At 57.8% G+C, this 14637-nt stretch overlaps 1 protein-coding gene across 3 annotated transcripts; it reads left to right on the top strand.

Annotated features, from left to right (window-relative positions):
- The first annotated feature begins 1614 nt into the window (after nt 1-1614).
- On the top strand, nt 1615-14120 carry C1QTNF6 (C1q and TNF related 6). Of its 3 annotated transcripts, XM_073882793.1 has the most exons (5): nt 1615-2213; nt 4341-4408; nt 5597-5698; nt 8446-8701; nt 11850-14120. In XM_073882793.1, exons 4-5 carry the CDS (start codon nt 8452-8454, stop codon nt 12395-12397), a joined length of 798 nt encoding a protein of 265 aa, XP_073738894.1. In that variant the 5' UTR covers nt 1615-2213; nt 4341-4408; nt 5597-5698; nt 8446-8451; the 3' UTR covers nt 12398-14120. The 3 variants fall into 3 exon arrangements, with proteins under 3 accessions (XP_073738894.1, XP_073738893.1, XP_025738113.1); XM_073882792.1 differs by lacking the exon at nt 4341-4408 and having other exon boundaries at nt 5341-5698; XM_025882328.2 differs by lacking the exon at nt 4341-4408.
- The last annotated feature ends 517 nt before the right edge of the window (nt 14121-14637 follow it).

The following is a 14637-nucleotide window of genomic DNA, read 5'->3' on the forward strand; positions in this document are numbered from 1 at the left end:
TCCTCTCTCAGAGGAGGATGAGAGCAGATGTCTCTATTGTTGGGAGGTTTAACTGAGTGACTATTTCTTAACAGTTTCGCACAGAGTCTGATGCGTTAGGTGCTGTGTTCAATGAACGTGAGACGCGCTTTCACGGAAGCAAGAATCCCTCCACGGGTGGGGGGTAGAAGTCTCCCCAGGAGGCGTGATGGCCCCGCTGAGTGTAAAGAGGAAACTGGAGTTTATGCACAGGGAAGGGGGCATGCAGGACGGTCCAGGCACTGAGGATAGTTCTGATACCCATTTACAGCAGAGGACAGTGAGGCCAGGGAGGGTCAAGCACCTGGCTCAGGGTCACGGCACCAGAAGCAGGACCAAGAACCCTGTTTCCCCAGCCCTTGGTCCAGTGTCTATAGTTTTTTTTTAAAAAAAACTATGAAACTGAGGGGCAAGGTGGCAGGAGCGATGCGGGGAGTGGAGAGAACTCTGAGGCCGCTGGTGCCAGGACTTCGGTGGCCACTGGGTGGTGGCAGATGGTATCCTCAGGGAAGACCAGACAGGCATGAGGGCAGCCCAGGCCCGGCGGGGACTCCGTGGCCTCCTAGAGGCTCAGCCACCCTCCAATGAGCCCTGCAGCCCAGCACAGGCCTGGCTGGCAGACCACGCTGCTGTGCGCACAGGGGTGAACGAAGGGCAAACACTTGTGCGTGTGTGTGTGTGTGTGGAGGGCACCTTTTCAAAAAAAAAAAATTGCCTGGGCCACACCTGGCATCTCCAGGGTCCCAGACACCTCAAGTCCTGGTTCACACATCCCAGGAACACAGCCTGGAGGCAGCCAGGAGCCGAGATCCCCTGTGGCCGGCTTGTCACAGGTGGGCAAAGGGAGGCCAGGGGTGGGACGTGGCCCCCGGGTCCTGCTATCTGCTTTAATTACCAGCAAATGTCATATTTGCACACCGATCGGCCAGTCCTGCGCAGCATTTGGTCAACACGGCCCGAAGCCTGCTTAGTTTCTCCATCTGTAAGGAGGGGTTGTCTCTGAGCTCCGGCTTCCCTCCGCTCATCAGACAGCGCAGGTCCCTCCTGCTCTCTGGCCGTAAAATAGCAGCAATCACGGGGACAACGAAGCAAACTCACAATGCCTGTTTGCGTGGGGGGCAGTCAGCTGAGCTGTCAGCCACGCAATCAGGCTCCAGCCCCAGCGCCACCACTTCTTAGCTCTGCGGGCCTCCGGCCTAGCCTCGGAACCGCTTGGAGCCTCAGTTTCTTCGTCCATAAAATGGGCTTCCTACCCTCACCTCACAGGACTGTCGCGGGACCTGGAGGTACCAGACTGGCTCTGGCCGGGGCCCACGCTGTGCTCTGTGTCCGGCAGGGGGCGCCGCGAGACCTCCGCCTGGTCGCAGCTCCACTCGGCCGGACTCGGCTCTCTTCGGCCACGCTCGGCTCCACTCGGTCAGGCTCGGCCATGTTCGGCCGCCCCCGCCAGGCTCGGCCAGACTCGGCTCTGCTCAGTTGGCCTCGGCAGCACTTGGCAGGATTCGGCTCTGCTCGGCCAAGTCCGGCCTTGCTTGCGGTGCCGGACTCCGCTCGGCGCCGGACGCGCAGAGGCCCCTCCCTGGCGCCGCGGCGGCTCCTCGCTGCGGCCTCGGGTTGGGCTTCCGGGGTAGAGGCCCCTAGGCCAGAGCAGAGCCGCGAGTGTCCGCGCGGCGGGGTCCGGTTTGGCTGAGCCCTGGGCCGTGCTTTTCCGGGGCATCAGCCTGGCTGGCAGCCAAAGGAGCGTACCCGCGGCCGGCAACGGTCTTTTCCCAGTGCTCGGGCCGAAGCGGGTGGGCCTGGGGTCGGGGAGCCGCTCCCCTGCTTTTGCCCAGCGACGCGGGGAGGTTGGCTGCTGCCTCCCCACGCGCCTTGGCGGCCTCATCATTCTGGTTCTGCCACTAGTCGGCCGTGGGGAGGGAGCCCGTTGCTGCACCTGTTCCCTTTAGCCTCAGTTTCCCCCCTAACAGTTCACAGGGTTCTTCTGGAGCGGGGTGGGGGGCGGTGGGCAGACGCCCCAAGACCTGCTGGCTCTTTCCTTCCCTGGGCCTCTTGGGGATTCAGTTTCCCCTTCTGTAAAGTGGAATTAAACTTGCCCAACTCGGATTAACACCCTTGGGATCAGACATGGATTGTTGAAAGCCCAGGGTGGAGAAACTGAGTCTGGAGGTGGAAGTTCACCCAGGACAACCCGGCTGGTCAGTGGAAGGGCTCCGCAGACCCAGGTCTGGGGTTCTCCGCGCAGGAGGAAGTGGGACGAACTGCTTGGGAGAGGGAGGGTCCCCTTGGACCCTCTGGCCACTTTGCGGGGAGTGGGGTTTGGAAAAAGTGCATGGGCGCCCCAGCCAGCCCCTAGCGCGTCGCAGTGGGCTCTTCATCCTTCTCCTACCCCTCTCCTACCCCCCTTAGCTCCTGAAGAAGGGGATGGGACGGGTGGGGAGCATCACAAGCCGCGGGTGGAATGAAGTGGGGGCCCGGGGGGATGGGTCGCACAAGCCGCCGGGCCCGATGGCTCTCCCCAGCAGGTGGCGCTCGCGGCTTCCTTTGTTTAGTTTCTTAATCGGCTGCTGACCCTGAGCAATTAGATCCGTACGTAACTTGCCGTTCACAATTTGCAATGCGGACTCCAGGAATCATGTTTTCTATCTCACTTTTTGACAGGCACGCGTTTTATTTTTTTAAATACATGAGGGGTCCTGGCACTTTGTAAACGCAGACTCACTATTTTTATACCTTCTCCCCAACCCTGGTTTGTAACCTAGGTGTGGCTAGGAGCTTGGTTCTGAGAGTCTTTGAGTCCGGGCCTCATTTTCCTCATCTGTAAAATGGGGATAATACTTGTGCCTACCTCAGAGAATCGTTGAGGGATTAGATGACCTAACACACGTAAAAACCTCAGAACGGAGCCTGGTAGGGAGTAAAAGCTGTCTTTTGTGAGCAGGGACAATAGGCAGGGGGTGGGTGGGGGCAGACACGGCTCTGCCCTGGGTTTCTGGTCTTGGTGACCGAGGTTTTGGCTTTCTGCATTGGGGTTGTACCCTTGCTGATGGGGGTTATGGCAGAGTGATGAGGGGTATCCCGGGCCATCTTCTCCTCTGGACGTGCTGTCTCCTAGGTGTGCATGAGGAGAAGGGGCTCATACCCTTACCCTATTCAGAACGTAACCATGGAGAAGCACTGATGGGTGACCAGTAGAGGGCACCCCTATTGGGTACCCCACCAGACTGCTCAGGTGCTCTTGGCCTCCTCATGTCTCCCTGGCCCAGGGACACCGAGGCTCAGAAGTCGGAAGCGTGCCCAAGGTCACCCGGCTAGAAGGAGCTGGAGATGAGACATAACCCAGTTTTGTCTGCCCCAGGTTGGAGCTCTGTCTCCAAGCTATCTGGCCAGCCGGGGAGATCCTCCGAATGGCTGGGAGGCCAAGGGATGCGGCACAAATGAATGTATTTTTAGGCAGAGGGAGAGTGAGAGGAAAAATATTGAAGTATAATATATCAGAGTCTTGCTCTCTTGTCCGCCCTGCCTCCAGCCAGCTATTCTGGGCAAAGAGAACAAGGGGCCCTTTTCTGGGACATTGGCCTGGCTGGGAGCCAAAGGAGCTGGCCCTAGAACCCGGCAACTCCAGTCCCTCTCCTGGCCTCAGCCTCCTCACCTGTTAAATGGGATGAGCGGCCTTTGGCAGAGGGGCTGCTGAGTGTGGCATGGGGGCACAGTGCCGGCACAGCGTGGGATAAACCTCCTGTGTCCCCAAGCTGCGCTCCCCATCCCCCATCTGTCTTCCCTTCCCTTCTCCTTTTCCTCTGACTCTAGGCTTTCAAAGCCAAAGGGCTCAGAGGCAGCCAGGAGCTGTCTCCCCCTCTGGTGCTGCCGACTCAGCCCTTTTCCTGGGGGTAGCGGCATGGGGAGGGTGGGGAGGGTGGCTCCCCCTGGCTCCCGCCCTCTGCAGCTCTGGCTCGGGGCCCTGGGAATGCTGCCTGGGGCAGGGCCACGTAGAGGGCATGGCCAGTGTGGCCCTGGTGTTTCCTCAATGCCACAGTACTTCAATCTGCTTTTTGGGGGACCCGCCGGGACCCCTAAGTAGGCCTGTGTGGGGTGGGGGGAAGACTCCAAGTGGACTTGGGAGGTGAGAGCCGCACCTCGAATCTGGGAGAGTCTGACTCTCATTCCAGCTTGGACTCCGGTCTGCTGTGACCTTGAGCCAAAGACTGGGGTCTGTCCTAGGTCACAGAGTCTCCGCTGGTCACGTTAAGTAATTGGGTCAGGCCATCTCTCAGGGTCCTTCCAGGCCTGACGTTCTGCTGTTTGATTATCCCCAAAACTGCTAGAAAAACCGAGGCCCAACGTGCTCAAAGACACGCAGGCCAGGGACCTTTCTATCCTCCACATTTGCCCAGTTGAGTGGGGACTAGGGTTCGGTGTCCGAAGCCCCAGACTGAAATCCGTCCCCCTCAGATCTCAACATTTCTGTACAGAGGGCAGTAATGTCACCACCTTCCTCTTCCCAGGGGACAGATTTTACCCGCCCCCTGTGGCCAGGCATGCTAATAGGACTCTAGTGGGGTGGGGACCCCACCTTTCTGTGGGGCTGTGACCCTGGGAAAGCGCAAGGCTGTGGTCAGCTTAGTTGAAATAATGGATGGGAACGCCCTTCAGGGACCAAAAGCCCCTGCAAAGAGGGGACCCGGCCCCGGGCAGTAAGTACTCAGCTAGTGCGGAAGGAGAGGGTGCTGGAGCGGGAAGGACATTGGGGACAGTCTGTGCACAGGGGGCCTTGGACCCCAGAGTCCCAGGGCTGCCGCTTTGGAAAACCTCCACAGCCCAACGGAAGGAAGCTGGGCAGGACCCCCGTCCAGGTCCAGCGGCATACTTCACAGGCTGCCCCTCCTGCCAGCAGGACCCTTCTTAGGGCTCATTTCCATAGAGGGGTTGGCTCCAGAAGACCCGGGGGTGGACCCATCAGGGGAGATTTCCAGGCAGAGGAGGGGGACTTCCGCGTCCACTGGGGAGGGGGGGTGTTGACCTGGCTGCCCAGCCCTTACCTGATACCTGAGGGGGTAATACCTGCTCATCGACATGTGCTGAGCCTCCCCTGTGCCTGGCACAAGGGGGCTGGCGACTGGAGTTCTGCAGACACCTAGGGACTGAGAGGTCAAGGGATCGGCCCAAGTCCGGAGCTAGTGGGCAGCCTTGCCCTCTCCACTCTGCATCCTGCCCCTGTGACGGCAGAGCAAATAGGCCAAGCCCACCCCTCACCCAGGATTCTAGCGCTGCCTCCCCCTTCCTGAGCAACTTGGGGGGCTCCTGCCCCTTCCCTTGATTTTCTAGCCTGCACCTCAAGGGGCCTCAGGCCCCTTCCTGCTCTGACTCTGTTGGGCCTCTGACTCAAACCAGACCCCACTGGACCACCAAAGAGTTAAGCAAAGGAAATCCCCAGCTCCCTTGGCTCCCTTTATCTCCCGCAGATCCCAGAGGCTAGAGGGGAGGGAGCAGGGAGGAGGGGAAGTGGGAAGCCAGCTCAGCCCGCTCCCTCCGCCCTCCCTCCGCCTCTCTCCCTCCCTTTCTCCCTCCCTCTTCTGCTCAGCCTGGGGGTCTGGGCCAGCAACAAGCAGACATGGGCCAAGAAGCCAGAGACTGCCCAGAGGCCGGGGGTCCGTGAGCCACGGTGGAGGCCGCTGGACACAGGGTGAGTGATGAAAGGTCCTGTAACTTCCCCCAGCAGGGCCCAAGGCGCTGGGGTCAGAGCCCGGAATTCCCTCCTTCCCTCTTCTCTTCCTAGACACATCTTGGGTTCTGCTCTCCCTGCTCTGACCCTGGCCAGCCCCTCTAGCTCTCCTTCCCCGCTTCCCTCCTGCTGGCTGAGACCTAAGCCCCTGGTGAAGGGCTGCCCTGCTTTTTCAGCTGTGCCCGCCCCTGCCCCGACACTCACCACCTCCTCAGCTCAGCAGGCCCAGCCCCCTCCCACCCCAGAGAGCTCCCAGTTCCTGAGTGGAGGCAGCAGGGACCCTCCCCCAAATCACCCCAGATGGCACCATCCCCCACCCTCGATCCCTGCCTGGCCCCGGCCCCCAGGGCCAGTCCATGATCATGGCTGTGGTTATTATTACTCTTGTTCAAGGCTGCTTTGCTTCCTGCTTCCTGCGCTCCCCAGGTCACAGTTCTGTGTCTCAGAGCTTTTGACTCCCACCTGGCCTCTGCCAACAGAAACATCTTCGTCCTCCGGTGAAATTCTGCTCTTCCCAGCCCGTGCGGGTACTGGGAAGGGGCCTTGTCCGTCACAGGAAGGAATACTTTTTAATCTTATTTGTTTATTATTGAAATGTAATTGACACACAATGTTATATTCGTTTCAGGCGCGCAACATAGTCATTCGGCAATTCTATATATTACTCAGCGCTCGCCACTGTTAAGTGTAGTCACCGTACAATGTTATTGCAATGTTATTGACTGTTCCCTCCGCTGTCCTTTGTGTTAAGAGTCTTACAAGTCCGGCACTTGCCCTGCATCCAGAGCCTCCCAAATAACCTGGGAGGTGGGCAGTGGTTTCAGCTCCTTCTAAGTGTCAAGGAGAAGCGAGGTGGCGCAGAGAGGTTAAGCTACTAGCCCGAGGTCACACAGCTTGTAAACTATCATGGGATCTTATGTCCAACCCTAAGGCCTCACTCTTTCCCATAAAGTCACATATATGGCCAGGAAAAAGGGGATTTTTGCTCTTCTCAAAAATCACGGAGATGCGACATTTACAAACACAGGGTGAGGGTGATAATCTTGGACAGAGAGGATGTTAATCTCTGAGAAGTTGATCTGCCTTATTGAGCAGAACCAGGAAAGCAGACCGGGGTGGAGCTCGGGAATGGTCACCTCTAAGGGAAGGGTGGTATCTTTGGGGACTGCCTGGCCGCCCCCCTGCTACTACCCAGCCCCCAGCACGGTGGAGTGTGTGTGTGTGTGTTGGGGGGGGGTGGCTCCTGCCCTTTAAAACCCATCCCTTACCTCAGTGCTCAGTGGAGATAGAATAGCATTTTTTTAAAAATAATAATTTTAACTTTACATGTATTAACCACAGAAAACATATTTTTGAATTGTACTAAATGTTAAAGGAAGAAAAAGGAAATAAACAAAGAAACACCAGAAGTGTAAAAACCAGTCTGGTTTCAAGAGCCGAGTTTCTGATCCTGCGATAACATGCCAGCCCCCAAACACTGCTACCACCTCAAAGGCTCTTTGCCCGGCTTCCTGCACACCCAGCCCCAGTGTCTGCTGTCCTGGCCACTTCCTGCCCCCCTCCTGGAACTCTGGAACCTCTCCTGGCCAGGGCCAAAGACCCATCTTCATAAACCCTTGAGCTTCTCCGAGCCTTTCGATTTTTCCAGACCCCCTAGTCCTGTGCTCCTTGATTCCAATTTACCCCCTTGGCAGCTGATTGGTAGGTCTGTGACGACTGACACAACCATCTTCCAATGAATTAACTCCAGAGCCTTGGGGCTTCTGTGTAAGGTTGAGCTGTGTGGGTTGTTGACTGCACAAAGGTGCTGGGGGGGAGGTGGGTTGACAACAAGCCTTACCAACCCACACACCCTTAGTGTTACATTCCTCCAAAAATGACTTCTTTTCTTTTTTTGTTTCTAATTTGTCCGCGCAGAGAGGTACCTGCTTCTGCCTTGCACATGGACACCGTATAGGCAGGCTAGTAGTGGTCTGCAGTCTGCAGTTCTGCATACCTACTCCTGAATTCTCAGAGATGCAGTAACAGCATCACTGTGCATAACCCCTTGCATTTTCTCTGGATGTTGCTTCCCGACTGCTAGAATAAATGAACTTTCCTAGATCTTTGTCAGGACCACGGTGCTCACACGCCAGCCCATGGGCTCAGCCACTTGTCCCGTCACCTGAAAAACAAGCCTGCAGAATCATTTGCGTTTGTCCCAAGGGCCCACTAACCTCGTGTTGCGCCAGTGGCCTGTGCTTGCTGGAGATGGAGGGGTCCGTGGCAAGAAACCACGCCAAAGGGAGGTGGGCGGGGCGGGGTGGGGGGAGCATTTCACAGTCTTATTGGTTAGGACACGTGGGTGGCTGGAGCATCTTCCTCGCCCACCCCAGCAAAGGCTTCCCGGGACCCTCGTCTGTTCCCGGCTGTGACTCTCTTTAGAGGGGTTTCCTTCCCAGGCCTACGTGTGCTGGAAATCCCCGCAGACTGGGGTCCAAGGGACTCAGCCTGCGGGCCCTGCATGGCCACAGGTCTCTCCGTGACCTTGAAGAAATTGCTTCTCTGTGTCAGTCTCCGTCTTCTCATCTGTTAAATGGGGACGCTAACGCTCCGCCCCGTAGTTACGTCAGGCGCGCCGATGCTCTGGCGGCAGCATCCGTGCTGGGCATCTTCGCGGTGTGGATGTTCCCTTAGGTAGAATCTCCACCCCTCCTTCCTTGCTCCAGGTCACCATGGGGATAGCTGCCCTGGGCCTCCTCTGTGCAACACTCCTGCTCCCTGTCTTGGTGTTCGGGGTCCCCACCGAGGAGCCCTCCTCTGGGGAAGCTGTGGCCTCGGGTTCCCCCGGATACTGTCAACGGTGCTGTGACTCTGAGGACCCCCTGGCCCCTGCCGATGAAGCAGTGTCCTTGGCCTCTCCATCCGCCCTCCCATACCTGCTGCCTGAGGTCAGACCCTACATTAACATCACCATCCTGAAGGGTGAGTTATGCGCTCTTGGCTCAGGCTAGACCGGCCTGGCTGGGGCTGGGGAGGGCATGGGGCCCTTTCCTTGGGCTGGGACCGGTGAGGTGGAGGGAGCAGGAAAAACCCAGACAGAAGACCCAGACAGACAGAAAATTGTCCCAGACCCGTTCTGTCATTCATACATTTATTGAGCAGCTACTATGTGTCAGGACTGTTCTGAGTTCTGAGGACGGAGCATGAGCGAACCAGACAGAAGTGCCGACTGCTGTTCTCGTGGGAGAGACAGAGAGTGAGAAATAAATATATTGCCCAAGTTAATGAGACAGAACGTTCGATAGTGAGAAATGGGATGGCAATGCCAAGGTCGAGCAGGGTAAGGGGCATCAGGAGTGTAGGTGCGGGGGATAGGTTGCATATTAAACGGGGTGGTCGTCAGTGTCAGTTCATTGAGAAGGTGAGGGAGAAGCCATGTGGATATCTGGGGAAGAGTAGTCCAAGGAGCATGAGCAGCAGGTGCAAAGGCCCTGGGGCAGGAGTGGGCCTGGTGTGTTTAAGGAGCGGGGGGCAAGAGGAGGAGCTGAAGTTGGAGATGACACAGGGGCTGGGTCAGACTTGGGTTTCCCTGAGTGGGAATGGGGAGCAGGGGAGGGTTTGAGCAGAGGGACCTGATCCCACTGAGGTTGCAAATGGATCCCTCTAATGTCTTGTGGAGAATGGCTGGCAGGGGACAAGGGTGGAAGCAGGGAGACCTATGCCACTAGGGCTGTCCAGGTGAGAGCAGGCTCCCTGTCCTCAAAAATCAGGAAGAGGCTTCTGCTGCTGGGGGCTGTAAATAGCTGGGGCTGGGGCCAGGCCCTAGACGCCCTTCACCTGGGGTTGTGCTACCAACAACCCCAAGAGGTCAGTACTGGGTCATTCCTCCCATTTGGCAGAGGGGGAAACTGAGCCTCCAAGAGGGGAGGAGCTCTCCCAGGAGCTGTCAGGAGCGAAGCCAGGATCTGTCCCTGAGGTCTCCATGGGGCCAGTCTACCCTCCAGCCAGGGGTTGGCTGGCTTCTGAGACCTCCGGCCCTCAGGTTTCATGGGGGGAGACACCTCCCTTCTTCGAGCACCCCATCTTCCCCAAGGCCTGCAGAGCCCCTGCCTGAGGCTGAGGAGCTGCCTGGCCTCTGGAGGTACTTTTCTCCACACTGTCTTCCTAAAACCCCAGGTTTAGGAGGACACCCCTGGGCCATACTTCGCTGCCTGCTGGGGTGGGTGGACACTTGGCTGTGGCAGGAGGCCCCTGGCTGGTGTCAGGAGTCCTGGGTCCCAGCCCCAGCTGCTCAGCTCCCTCACTGTGTGGCTCAGACTTGTCTCTCCGTCCCTGGCTTGCTGCCTCGTTTGTAAAAAGGAGAAGGTACCCCTTCCTAGGACCACCCTTCACCCTCCTCCCACTGGGCTGGGGCAGAGAGGCAGTTTCTTTCATAGTTGTAGCAAGAGTATGGACACTTTCTAGTGAATGCATAAATTAGATTGCTCTTCTTAATTTGCTTTGAATCCCTAGTTTTGAAGCCCCTGTGACAAAATCCTAACAGACCAGGTCCTCTGAATGGACATACCACAATAAGTCAAGTTATGCTTGCTAAAAAAAAAAAAAAAATGCCCTGCAAACTGTAAAGTGCGGTGCACATGAGGAGATCCTTCTCCATTGAGGCCAAACCTCTGCAGAGCTGTGGACCCCCTTTTCCCCACTTCTTTCCAGGCTTGTCCTCTGTGGGTCTACGCCTTCCTTTCTGCTCCTTCCAGCAATATTGCCCTGGTCACAGGAGACCTTGGGAAAACACAGGGCCATGCAGATCTCTCAAAGGGGAGTGGCTAATGGTGGGAGTTCAGGCAGTGTGACAGGCAGCAGGGAAATGTTTGGGATCAAGACATTTGGGTCTCAAGACATAGGGGGTCACCTGCTCCTCCGCTGTTCAAGGTCAGCCTGGAACAAAGGCTGGGGAGAGGCCTGTGTGCCTAAGGATGAGGTTAGATGCTGCCAGACCCCCGGGCAATCAGGAACGGGTTGAGCGTTACTGGGTGGACCCTCCTGCTTCATATTTGCAGTCTGTAGAGCACTCTCCCGTAGGACATTTTGTTGAGGACCCAGGGACCACCCCTGTGAGGTGGACATGATCCTCTTCAAGATAGAGAGAAAATAACTAAGACCCTGACCATGAAATGCCCCAGTGGGACATAATACCAACCAAGGGCTGCCTGGCTCCTAACCAGGGCCTTTCCCCTCAGGTAGGCAGAGGTATTTTCCTTGGCTCCTTCTCTGGGTCAGAAACGCAAAGTGCGACCCAGCCGTCAAAATGAATGAGCTCTTGCCATTTCCAACGATGTGGTTGGAACTAGAGGGTATGATGCTGAATGAAATAAGTCACTCAGAGCAAGATAAATACCATATGATTTCACTCATATGTGGAACTTAAGGAACAAAACAGATGAACATAGGGGAAGGGAAGGAAAAAATAAAATAAGAGGAAAACAGGTAGGGAGGCAAACCATAAGAGACTCTTCACTCTAGGGAAACAAATCGAGGGTTGCTGGAGGGGAGGGGGTGGGGGGATGGGGTGACTGGGTGATGGGCATTCAGGAGGGCACGTGATGTAACGAGCACTGAGTGTTATATGCAACTGATGAATCACTAGAGTCTACCCCTGAAACGAATAATACACTATACGTTAACTAAATTGAATTTAAATAAAAAATTAAAAAAAAAAAAAAGGAATGCCAAGTGCATCCTGCATACCCCACATCTCCACTGGAGTCAGGCTGGGTGCAGTGACTCTTGGGGTTTGGGCCTGACTTCCCAGGGAACTTTGTCACACCTTCACTGGAGGGGGAGGGGACCGGGCGGGTGGAAGACAGAGCATCCCGAGTCTTGCCTCTCCTGCTTCTCCTGAGCGCCCTGGGTGAGTCACTGAACCTTCCTGTGAGTGGAGATGGTGATGGTATCTTCTTCAGAGGGACGTTCAGGGAGGTGATGCCCGGCAGGCAGTAGGTGCTCAGTAAGTGCCGGCTCTTCTCTGGCCTTCCTTCTTGTGGCAGGGTGGAGCCCTCTGCAAACGCAGACGGGTACTCCCTTGGTGCAGGCCCAGGTGCCTGCCCCGACTTTCCCCTTCTTGTCCCCACAGGTGACAAAGGGGACCGAGGCCTGCTGGGCGCACCCGGGAAGCTGGGCCGGGAGGGTCCCCGGGGGGAGCGCGGCCCGCAGGGCACCAAGGGCGCCAAGGGGCAGGCAGGCAGCCCCGGCGGCCCGTGCCAGACGCGCTTCTCCGCCTTCTCGGTGGGCCGCAAGACGGCCCTCCACAGCAGCGAGGGCTTCCAGCCGCTGCTGTTCGACACCGTCTTCGTCAACCCCGACGGGCACTTTGACCTGGCTTCTGGCTGTTTCGTCGCCCCGCTGCGCGGCCTCTACTTCTTCAGCCTCAACGTACACAGCTGGAACTTCAAGGAGACGTACGTGCACGTGGTGCACAACGAGGAGGCGGCCGTCATCCTGTACGCACAGCCGAGCGACCGCAGCATCATGCAGAGCCAGAGCGTGATGCTGGCCCTGGTGCCCGGGGACCGCGTCTGGGTGCGCCTCTTCAAGCGCGAGCGGGAGAACGCCGTCTACAGCGACGACGTGGACACCTACATCACCTTCAGCGGCCACCTCATCAAGCCCGAGGACGATTAGTGCCCCTAGCAGGGCGGCCCCGGCCCCGGGGTTGGGTGGGGGGCGGCGGTCCTGCAGGGCCTCGGTGTGCCCCTCCGTAAAGTGGGCCCCGGGGACCTGGCATTCTGGGTGGGCTTCCTCTTCTTTCCTTCCCTCCCTCACTCCTCTCTCTCTCTCCTCTCTTAAATGTACTTTCAGAAGTCCTCTAACCTAAATAGTCTAGAACTTTCCCAGCCTTTGAGACCAGCACCTGTCAAACTTGAAAGTGGGTGTGAACCACCTGGGGACGGGGCTAACGTGCAGAATCTGATGCTGGTTCTGGCGTGGGCCCGGGGTTCTGCACATCTAAGAAGTTCCTGGCTGATGCTGATGCTGCTGGTCTATGGACCCCACTTAAGTAACTAGGTTCTAGAACTTTCACAACATTCTTAGACTTTCTGAACATTCTGGACTCCTCCAAACATTCTAGACTCTTCCCAACATCCTTCGCTTTTCTCATCCCTCCAGGACTCCCCCACCCGCCATGTCCTCTCGCTCCTTCCACCTTCTCTGTCACTCTCTCGTGCGCCTATGCAGCCGCAGTTCACTTATTCATTCATCAAACGCTCGCTGAGCACTCACTCTGTGTTAGGCTCTGGGGAAGCTGAGGAGAATCAGATGCAGGCCCTGCCTTTGGTGAGCGCCCAGTCCAGCCAGGGTGGGAAGACTCAGGATCAGGAAACCAGACCCAGATGAAGGCCCGGGGCTCTCCTCACAGAAGTCTGTGTCTGGGCATTCGGGCACGGTGGCCGCTCCTTACCTGCAGATCCCCAAGGTGGGCTAGAGTCCCCCAAGGTGGGGGTATTCTTCATCCTTTCCATTCTTTTCCTTCCCACCCAATGCCCTTCATTAAAGCAAACCCCAGAAGGGCCTTGGTCAGGGCAAAGGTGCTATGAGGCGAGGATCCAGGGGCCTGGGGGTGAAGAGGGCCCTTGGGGAAGGGAGCCCAGACCCACAGCTCCCCACACGCCGGGGACGGTAACCTTCGAGGACTCCTCCCCTCTTCACACATCCCCTTCCCTGCCCTCTCAGCCCACCCTCCCGAAGGTGCCTGGGCCTCCATTCTCCCAGGCCCCCAGCCACTGTCAGACACTGTCGTCTGTCCCCAGGTGCTCTCTGACCCTCCTTGGCCCCTCTCGCCAGCCCCATGTCCCTGGCTTTCCAGGCCTGGTTAAGGTGCTGATGAGGCCCCCGTGGGAAGCTCCTGCCCAGCCTGATGCTGCTTTTACACAAGCCACTGGGCCGTGGGCCGGGCTTTGGACCCCTCAGCAGGTCTAGGGGACTGAAGCGGGCCACACTCCAGGTCAGTCGGGGCGGGCGAGCCTCCTCTGAGCCATGTTGCCAAGACAGGCCCTGGGCGAGACTGAGGCCAGGTAAGGGACATCCGGCCTTCTGTCCTTTCTCCCTCTCCCAGGGTGGGGCAGCCTGGCGGTCTCCGGCCCTCTCCCCCTGGCCCAGGGGGCCTGAACCTCTCACCAGAGGGAAATGGCCTCTACCCATTGGTGCTGATGCCGACTGCCAGGCTGAGGTGGCCCTGGCGGTGGTCTCTGGTGCTCACTCGTAGCCGACAGATTCATGGCTAAGTGGCTGGGGGCTGGCAGCAGGACCCGACCAAGTGCCGTGAAGGCTGGTGCTATCTAGCCACCCCTCGCCCGACTTCGCCCCTGCCCTGCTTGTCCAGAGTGATTAAAGTGCGTGTGTCTTTTTGGCAGTTCGGGCTGGTTCTTTCTGCTCGGCTCCCTCTGCCCCCTCTTGGGAGGGCGGCCAGTCCTGGTTCTGCCGGGGTCCCCGCTGCAGGGCTCCCCTCCGTGTGCTCCCCACCCCATGTCGTCCCCTCCTTCACTCAAGTCTGGTAGGCCTTGAAGTTAGCGGAGCCAGCTCAGAGTTGGCTGTGCCATGCCCTGTCTGCGGCCTCAGGCCAGTCCCCACACATTTGGGCCTCCGTTTCCTTGTCTGTAAAATGGGGATGGAGACAATCTACCTCAGGGGGTGGCCACAAGGACCAGAAGAGAGGTTGCCTGGGGAGCACCGCGTTCATCCTTTGAACGACACCTGCTGAGTACCTATTGTGTGCTGGGTACCCCACTAGGCTCGGAGGCTGCAGGGTGAGCACAATCCATCACCTTGCCTCGGAGAAGACCGTGGAGTTTACGTTCCGGTGAATCACTCGCAAGTGCTGACCACCCCCCCCCCCGCCCCGGTCCTGACCTGGGGACTCTGTC

The sequence above is a fragment of the Callorhinus ursinus genome, unplaced genomic scaffold (assembly GCF_003265705.2).
Source record: "Callorhinus ursinus isolate GAN/ISIS: 27379988/994484 unplaced genomic scaffold, GSC_fseal_2.0 scaffold48, whole genome shotgun sequence".
In the NCBI taxonomy this organism is placed as follows: domain Eukaryota; kingdom Metazoa; phylum Chordata; class Mammalia; order Carnivora; family Otariidae; genus Callorhinus; species Callorhinus ursinus.